Genomic DNA, 10,000 nt, shown 5'->3' with positions numbered 1-10,000 from the left:
AATTTAAAGCATTCAACATTGTCAGCGTGTTCATAAATATATAGATCTGAAAACAGATTTCTCCTTGTTATTATATTAATGTGTGTGTGTCCTTGTTTGTGGTGACTTATGTTTACGGGTGTTCGTCGGTGTGTGTGTATTTGCAACAGGTTGTCTCTGTATGAAAACGTTTGAACACGTGTGTGTGTATGTTTGGAATATCTTTGACTTTTCTGGCAATGTGTTATATAAATAGGTTTGCCAGTGCATGTTTATCATGTGTTGACGTGAGTTGAGTGTAACTACAAACGTTTGTCAATGTGTGTTTGGAAGAGGTTGTGCTTTGTTATGAATTTCTTATCATGCACCAAAACCCACTAACCCGAAGACCAAATGACGCTGATGGCGAGGAACTGTGACTATCGAATTTGCTTAGCATATACCGAACGTCAGTTTTCCCACGTGATATGTATTCTTTTACACAATACGAGTAATGTCATCTGGGAACTGACTTTTTAGGTGACTGTTCGCTTATCACAACAGACAAAGCACTGGCAAAAAGTGATCTTGTCAAATAACGTTACCCAATTTTAGAAAAAGTAATATGTCTTAGATGAATAATATTTTGGTTGACGAATTTCAAAGAATACCACGTAGATTCCGAAAAAAAACAGCAGGTATTTTTTATGATCAATGAAGTATTTTCACGAATGAAATTTAAGTTAGAAGAATACAAATCGAGTAGTGCTGAAAGACGACATGGGAGCGCACCCATCGGCACTCCCGGTTGGCACTTGGTCTTGACACCTTTAGCATGATTGACCTTAACACTCCGCGACCTCGTTTGTGTGTAGCGCGGCTCCTGCCGGAAACCCATCATTTCTCATCTTTGTTTGTTACGCAGGGGAACTTGAGTGCTTTGTAAAGACGCCATTACGCCTATTGGGAATAATATAGAATCACAATAGAAAAAAGGATTCTGGAGCGAATACGGCGTTCCCTTAAGCGGCGGCGAGGGAGAAGGAAGTGAAGCCAAGCCAGGCGTGAGAGGAAAGAGGAAACGCAGGACGGAAACGGAGACGCCGCGAAGGAAGGAAAGATGGCGCGGAAACTACAAAAGTTCATAATCCTCTTCGACAACCCGAACCTGTTGTACTTCCCCGGACACTTCATCTCCGGGAGAGTCATCGTGGAGCTGGAGGAGGACACGTCTGTTTTAGGTGAGCTGCAGAGCACGTAGGCCTAAGACAACAGCGGATTCCTCTTCAGACGGTAAAATGGAAGTGGTAATGTGTTCCGTTTCTGTATTTTCGTCTGAAGAGGAGTTTGATATCATTAGAAACGTTGTGGTTTAGCGTTTTCCTTGCCAGTGTGGCTGTTTCATTTAATCTATATACACACACATGTGTATATGCTCATGTTAATTGCATTATATTACTGTATATGTTATCGTTTGATGTAATGCCTCATTGAAATTTTAGGTATTATTTTTACTCATCATTCTTATTGCATTATTCTTAGCCATTTTTTCAACCATCAAAGGCAACGGTATTGAGGTTAGCTTGTAGATAGTCTTCAAGAATAACCTCATTATCTTTTATATATTCTGCATAGTTTGCGTGTATCATGGCAATATCACCCTATTGTTTGCTATTGTATATTATTCTCGTGGTTTTCCCTTGAACTCCATTCTTTCGTTTTGGGATTCATTCGCCTTCTGAAAAGGATTATATATATTTTTTTTGTTTATTGTCATGGGTCATTCTTTCCACAGAAAACGGAATGTTTTTCGCGTAGCGGACATTTAATAAGTTAGTTAAGCTGTTAGAGGCGCTAAACATACTGCCAGTTGTCTTGTGTGTTTTTTCCTTATTTGGTAGTACCTCAGCCTACTTTCTTAGAGTGTAACCTATAAATACTGGCAAATTTGTAAGCCTCAAGAGTATTGCCTGATGTGTCATTGTAAACCCATTGTTTATCGTCCTCCCAAAAACATTTCAAAACAGTGGTGTTACATAGGCCTAATTAGCACAATACTGGAGATTTCCCAGAAGTTCGAAATAAATACAAAGGAGAGGAAGTGTCACCTATTCGTGGCAGGGGATTGCTTAGGTAGCAGAACCTCCGGTCGCGTGTGAGGTGACGGGCAGGTTAGCTGCTCTCCGGGGGTTTGTCCAGTGCGTTATCTGGACTCGGGATCAGCGTCCTAAATGCCACGACAGGCAGGCCGCTAAATATAACTTGAGGGATGTGGGTGCAGCAGGTGACTGTGGGACGTGACTCTCCACACTCTGGCGTCGGTAAATGTTGTTTGACCATTCTGTTTAGCCTCCACCTTGAAACTCCTTTTGTATATGTTCTTTTGTTGTTGCCTGTTGGGATTCAGTTGTTTAAGCGGTGAATGAGGAACTTTGATAAGTCACGTATCCCTGAAAGCTTTGGAATATTGACCGCATATCCATTATAGATTTTAATAGCATTACTGTTTAGATTTAAGGTTAGGCCTATATATAGTAAGTTAAATACAGCATTGAAACTTACAACATTATTGAATCTCGTAAAATTAACAATATCAAAATAAGAGGAAAGGTTGTTAAATAGGTTAAAAAAACGTAACTAAATTCTAGGAGTAAGCTGGCACCTGCGTCTGAAGAACTTTTCGCGTGCACATCTGTGTTAAGAGAATGTAATTTATAGTCATTAAACGAAATTAAACTGTGTAATACCTTGGGTGATAGATGATAGATGAATAGATTACCAGATACCATAGAGAGTTTTACCTTGAGTCTCGATACTCATTTAACTACACATCCGGTCTTACCACAGAGAGCATGCTTGTCATAGCGCTTCACCGTCACACCATGTATGTACGAATGTCCATCATTATTCACACCACACCTGTTTATATTAGCCAGCCTTTAGTTCGACCGTGACCGGTGCTTCATCTGTTATGATATAAGACTGATGCAACTTGAGGTGTTTGGCTGAGATGATACGAACTGCTAGTTTCGCAAGGAGGCTTCGTCAAAGAAGAGGAAGGGGCCAGGGCAGCTTCGTCAAAGGAATGGAGGAAGCGGTCAGGGCAGCTTCATCAAAAGAGGAGAGGAAGAGGTCAGGGCGTGGCATCAGGGCTTCATCTAAAGGGGCAGAGGAAGAGGTCGCGGCGCCACACAAGGAGCTCTGGAAAGGGTTCGCAGAGGGTCAAAAGGATGCGCCGCCCAGACGTGACTACTTGGCTGCAGTGCGAGCAAACAGCATCTGATCTGAAACATATGACGGAACGGGCTGTGCACCGACTTCAGAGCTTAGATATAAACGCTTTGTTGTTGGTCTTTTGCGAAATGAGATTACAAAACGGTTAGGGTAGTGGAATTTACAGTCAGGTGCTGAAGAGGCTTAGAGGGTTGTGAATGTTAAGCAAAGCCGGGTCATTGAACTCTTTATTAATCACAGCAGGGTGGTTCTCTTGCTATATCTGGTCAACGTGAGTGAGTGTTTCATATGGAGGATTAAGTTGCATTCTTAGAAGTGTTGTGGGACCGACTTCAGGATAAAAACGCTCTTGTATAAATGAGTTCATTGTATGAGGAAGTGAAGGAGCCCCCTTCTGTTGGTTCGCAAAAAATAAATCGACTGACGATGAGGGCAGGCCATTACAAGCTTGGCACGACAATCACGTGACATTTCTCATGACCCCCAGGAGAACCAAGACCACTTTAGGATCCTTTGCCATGCGCACACGGCATACCTACACCTCGTGTTTTGTTAATGCAACATGCTACAGATTATTTCATTTGATCTTATGTAGACCTATTTGTATTACTTTCGTCTTCGAAGCCAAAGTTCCAGAAAACACTGATGAACATTTCGGTGCAAATTACCTCTCGATCCAGCATTTTCTCTCTTGCGCGACGAGTGAAAACCTGCGGTCACCAGCAACCGCCAGGCCCTCCGCTGATCGCCTTCGCCTCAGCCGTTCCTCCCCGCCGGTAAATTTGCGGCGGTCCAAGCGTGGCATTAGGAAGACGGATGGCATCTCGCGGAGCCACCAAGGCGTTAAAGGGGCGTTAAAGGAGAGGGAGAGACGCAGACGGAGGGGAGGGCGTGGGTAGGGGGGGGGGGGGAAGCGACGGCGAGGGAGGGCGACTACAACAGCGGCCTTTCCGGGAATCGCGGGGGTGGGTCTCGCTTTGTCTGGCTTCCCCGCCGCCCTCTTTCCCCGCCCCTTTGCCCTCGCTTGCCCTCCCCAGTTTCTCTTGTGCATTGCTGGGACGTTGGTCTGACCAGATGTATGCTTGGCTGGCTGTTTGTGTGTCCATGTATATGTATGTCCATATGTTTATGTATGTATGTATTTATCTATATGTGTATGCACATGTATATGTATTGTATATGTTTATGTGTATGTATATATGTATGTATGGAAAGACATTTATGTACATATATAACTATATATATTATAAAATCATATGTCAATCCATCTATCTATATTTCTGACTATCTATCTATCTGTCTGCCTATCTATCCGTCAGTCTTCTTACCCCCCACCCACGCACACACTCACACGCACACACACACACACACACGCACGAACACATACGCACGATCACACACGCCCTAACACACAGACGAACACACACACACACGAACACACACACACACACACACACACACACACACACACACACACACACACACACACACACACACACATCCACATACACATACACATACACATACACATCCACTTCCACATCCACATCCATATCCACACATTGTCATTCACACATCGGTAAACAGACAGACATAGATATAAACAGTCAAAGAAACCAGCCAATCAGACAGACAAACAGATGTCAAACCCTCAGAAACATTCCCAAAAGATGCCACTCTTGTTAAACGTCTTCGTCAACGTCTTCCCGAGCGCCCCTTCGTGAACGTCTGCCCGAGCGCCCCTTCGTGAACGTCTTCCCGAGCGCCCCTTCGTGAACGTCTGCCCGAGCGCCCCTTCGTGAACGTCTGCCCGAGCGCCCCTTCGTGAACGTCTTCCCGAGCGCCCCTTCGTGAACGTCTTCCCGAGCGCCCCTTCGTGAACGTCTGCCCGAGCGCCCCTTCGTGAACGTCTGCCCGAGCGCCCCTTCGTGAACGTCTTCCCGAGCGCCCCTTCGTGAACGTCTTCCCGAGCGCCCCTTCGTGAACGTCTTCCCGAACGCCCGTTCGTGAACGTCTTCCCGAGCGCCCCTTCGTGGACGTCTTCCCGAGCGCCCCTTCGTGAACGTCTGCCCGAGCGCCCCTTCGTGAACGTCTTCCCGAGCGCCCCTTCGTGAACGTCTGCCCGAGCGCCCCTTCGTGAACGTCTTCCCGAGCGCCCCTTCGTGAACGTCTTCCCGAGCGCCCCTTCGTGAACGTCTTCCCGAGCGCCCCTTCGTGAACGTCTTCCCGAGCGCCCCTTCGTGAACGTCTTCCCGAGCGCCCCTTCGTGAACGTCTTCCCGAGCGCCCCTTCGTGAACGTCTTCCCGAGCGCCCCTTCGTGAACGTCTTCCCGAGCGCCCCTTCGTGAACGTCTTTCCGAGCGCCCCTTCGTGAACGTCTTCCCGAGCGCCCCTTCGTGAACGTCTTCCCGAGCGCCCCTTCGTGAACGTCTTCCCGAGCGCCCCTTCGTGAACGTCTTCCCGAGCGCCCCTTCGTGAACGTCTTCCCGAGCGCCCCTTCGTGAACGTCTTCCCGAGCGCCCCTTCGTGAACGTCTTCCCGAGCGCCCCTTCGTGAACGTCTTCCCGAGCGCCCCTTCGTGAACGTCTTCCCGAGCGCCCCTTCGTGAACGTCTTCCTGAGCGCCCCTTCGTGAACGTCTTCCCGAACGCCCCTTCGTGAACGTCTTCCCGAACGCCCGTTCGTGAACGTCTTCCCGAGCGCCCCTTCGTGGACGTCTTCCCGAGCGCCCCTTCGTGAACGTCTGCCCGAGCGCCCCTTCGTGAACGTCTTTCCGAGCGCCCCTTCGTGAACGTCTTCCCGAGCGCCCCTTCGTGACCGCTCGGAGGTTGCTGGCTTGCGGACAGGAAGGCGGTCCCTTTGCGGGGCACTTTCCCTTCCGTTGCGTCCGCGGGGTGGGCGAGGGGGGGGGGACCGCAGGAGGGCCATATGGAGCGTGAAAGGTGGCACTCGAAGGAAGGAGAGGGATCGGGGGGTTGCAGCAAACGGGCTCATTTGGCTGAGAAGTTTGTGGATCGTTGTTTTTTTTTGCAGGATTTTTTTTTTTTTGGGGGGGGGGTTATTTGTTTATTTGTTTATTTTTTGATGGAGCCTTTTTTGTTATTTTTCATTTGTTCTTTTGTTATTTTTTATGGAGAATTTTGTTATTTTTTCCCTTGTTCTTTGGTATTTTTTGATGGAGCTCTTTGTTATTTTTCCCTTGTTCTTTGTTCTTTTTTGAGGGAGTTTTTTGTTATTTTTCCCTTGTTCTTTGTTCTTTTTTTCATTGATGGCGCTTGATGTCCAGAGTGAAAAAAGGGAGCGAGGGTTCAAATTTAGCGCCCCAAGAAATTCGAGCGTGTATTCGTCTCTAATGTAGTTTTCTTGTGCAGCCCTGTCTGAGCCCCGGAGCATTGTTATTAACAGTAAACATGCCCGCGCAGTATTCTTTCACGAGGCATAATTGCAGAGAGGCAAATGTCAGCATGAGGCAACCCCCCCTTGTGTCATTAGGTGCATGAAAGGATCGCCGGCCGTCATGCAGTACGAGGCAAAATCGCATGACAGTAGCGAGAGAAGTTAACAGTTGATTACGATGTCCATAAATGGGGTCCAGACAAGTGGATTATTGGGAGAGGAATCGATGATGTAAGAATTTGAGGTAATGATTGCGGCCAAGAATTTGATGTAATGATTGCGACCAAAAGCTTGAATTGATTTGAAGTTGGAGATGAAAGGAGGAAGGCCATATGATCTGATCGATGTCACTTGAATTACTTGTTTACTTTCGAAGTAGTTGATATAATTGAAGGTGATGTTAGTTCAGTAATTCCGTCAACCACAACCCCAACTTTCTTAAATTCAGAATCATATACGCTTAAGCAACAGCATTTGGACACAATTGATTCAAATCGTTGGTTGTAAGGTTAGGTAACATTAGATTCAACTTATGTACACACTTATCGTGAACGTGACCGCCGCAAATAAAAAATCATGTGCATGAAAACCCAGGGTCAGTTCTGAATGGATCTGAATGGCGTGAATCGGGTCGCGGCACAGATAATCTCGACAAAACGGCGGTAAGAGTCGAACGCGCGAACGGCGATTCGTGTTAATGATTGAAAATGAACTGAAAACACGGCGCGGTACTTTTTATGACGGCTGAGAAATAGGTTATGGGAATGTGATATTCTTGTAGTGGATTGTAATTTTGCAAGTGTACGTATGTATGTATTTACATTATTGTATGATTATTTTCATGTCCACACGCACGCACACACACACACACACACACACACACACACACACACACACACACACACACACACACACACACACACACACACACACACACACACACACACACACACACACACACACACCTGACAGAAGTTCAAGCATAAATGAGGAATAAGAAATGAGAACAAAGCCAATTTTACATATACAATGAAGTGTGCTGTCTCATCTACCTCTAATTGTTCCACTGCATGACGAAGACGAAGAAAATGTATGCATGAGAACGAATAACCCCACAATGCACTTTGCAACAGACATTTGAATATTACTCCTTCATCAGAATCACGTAATTCCGATGAAGAAGAAAAAATGTAATATGAAGAAGTCAATCACAAATCACCCATGGTCGAGTTATTCATTCTCATGGTCGAATTATTCATTCTCATTCATATATATTTTTTATAGGTACATTGACTAATTAGAAAACGGAGCGTGTCACGTGATCCGCGTGGACATATTCAGCCTAATCGCGTGGACAAGTTCAACTTAATCGCGTGGACAAAATTTAATCGCGTGGACACATTTAACCTGATCGCGTGGACACAATTAACCTGATTCACAGCAGGGTTTGAATGGTCTTTATGTCGTGCGGAAGTCTCGATGGCCGGTTGATCAGGTAGACTGGCTAATGCAGGGTTGAGGGAGGGTGGAGGGAAAGGAGTGGGATGTCAGCGGGGACGTCAGCGCGGATGTCAGTACCAACGCCCAGACCTCGCGGGGTAAGAAAAAAAAAGTAAACCGCAGTGGGCCACTTCTTTTTAAAACTCCACCCGTTGTTTGTTTTCATTTTTTTGTTTTGTTTTTTTGTTTTGTTTTTGTTCTTCATTTATCAAGGGGAAATACCAAGCAAGTTATATTCGGTTTTATTGAAGTTCTATGAGGTGTTAGGTCGCTGGGTCTCGTTCTTTCACGTTTAATCTCACCCGAACGAATATATATCATAAGAACTGTTACAAGTTTTTTTTATGTTATAATTAACCAAACGACCCCCTGGTGGTGATAAAAGCAACCACATAGTTCATAAAGATAATGATACGGTGTGTTGTGGTTCTTATTGCTGTGATAATGACAAGTAAAATGTGATGATTACGGCATTAATTTCGTAAGTTTCCTTTGTTGTAACTCTGTCTTCCACGTGGCTTTTGATTCCCATTTCCCTCTTTCAAGATGATTAAGGCAATGGAATAGGCTATTTGGTATTCTATAGGCCTATTATGCAAATTGATTCGTTGTTTTTTAGGTAATTTAGAAGGATTACGGAACTTCAGTGGTCCAGAGGGTGTTTAATTTGGGTATATTTATGTACGACTGTATGTATGTATGTATGTCTCTCTCTCTCTCTCTCTCTCTCTCTCTCTCTCTCTCTCTCTCTCTCTCTCTCTCTCTCTCTCTCTCTCTCTCTCTCTCTCTCTCTCTCTCTCTCTCTCTCTCTCTCTCTCTCTCTCTCTCTCTCTCTCTCTCTCTCTCTCTCTCTCTCTCTCTCTCTCTCTCTCTCTCTCTCTCTCTCTCTCTCTCTCTCTCGATGTTGTGAACGAGAGTTGGCGAGGAGAAAGACCGGATAAATGTTGTTTTGTTATGGGAAAAATACAACTATATATTACAATAACTGACTCAAAAAAAATCCAACATTCCATGAAGGCAACAATTTTATTTTATTTTGCATATTCGTACTGTTTGTTTCTTAGTTGAATTTGATAAGGAAGAATATCTAGCAACTTTAATTATATTGTAGATTAGGGGTTTTATATGAGCTTTAGGCGCAAGGAAATATTTTTATCTGGAGAAGCAAAATCAATGAAGACATTTCCAATTAAACATCAGAAAGACAGGAAAGTTGAGCTGAAAGAGAATTCGGTAAGAGCCAAACGGATGAGTGTAGATAGATAGAGTAACGACAACAGGTGGTAGACTGACTGCCAGCTTGCCACTCCTACGCCTTCAACGTAACTACTGTAGTTTAAACACCAGTATGCAAATGATGTTTATGTGTTAACGCAGGGACCGGTAAGTCAGTCTCTGTCTCTCTCTCTCTCTCTCTCTCTCTCTCTCTCTCTCTCTCTCTCTCTCTCTCTCTCTCTCTCTCTCTCTCTCTCTCTCTCTCCTCCTCTCTCTTCTCTCCTCTCTCCTCTCTTCTCTCTTCTCTCTTCTCTCTCTCTCTTCTTTTCTCTCTCTCTCATTTCTCTCTCTCTCACTTCTCTCTCTCTCTCTCTTCTCTTCTCTCTTCTCTCTTCTCTCTTCTCTCTCTCTCTCTCTCTCTTCTCTCTCTCTCTCTCTCTCTCTCTCTCTCTCTCTCTCTCTCTCTCTCTCTCTCTCTCTCTCTCTCTCTCTCTCTCTCTCTCTCTCTCTCTCTCTCTCTCTTTCTCTCTCTCTCTCTCTCTCTCTCTCTCTCTCTCTCTCTCTCTCTCTCTTTTTTTCTCTATCTCTCTCTCTCTCTCTCTCTCTCTCTCTCTCTCTCTCTCTCTCTCTCTCTCTCTCTCTCTTCTCTCCCTCTCTCTTCTCTCCTCTCTCATCTCTCTTCTCTCTTCTCTCTTCTC

The 10,000-nt window shown here is 45.2% G+C and overlaps 1 protein-coding gene across 2 annotated transcripts in view; it reads left to right on the top strand.

Annotated features, from left to right (window-relative positions):
• Positions 1–10,000, top strand: part of Vdup1 (arrestin family protein Vdup1) — a 129,055-nt gene that overhangs the window by 1,351 nt on the left and 117,704 nt on the right. For both annotated transcript variants that reach the window (XM_070114319.1, XM_070114318.1), the window contains exon 2: positions 884–1,199. In XM_070114319.1, the coding sequence (XP_069970420.1) occupies positions 1,079–1,199 (121 nt within the window). In that variant the 5' untranslated portion in view covers positions 884–1,078. The remainder of the gene's footprint in view (positions 1–883; positions 1,200–10,000) is intronic.

The sequence above is a fragment of the Penaeus vannamei genome, chromosome 35 (genome assembly GCF_042767895.1).
Source record: "Penaeus vannamei isolate JL-2024 chromosome 35, ASM4276789v1, whole genome shotgun sequence".
NCBI lineage: Eukaryota > Metazoa > Arthropoda > Malacostraca > Decapoda > Penaeidae > Penaeus > Penaeus vannamei.
The sequence above is the reverse complement of the archived record's forward strand: the minus strand, read 5'-3'. Positions and strand labels throughout refer to the sequence as shown.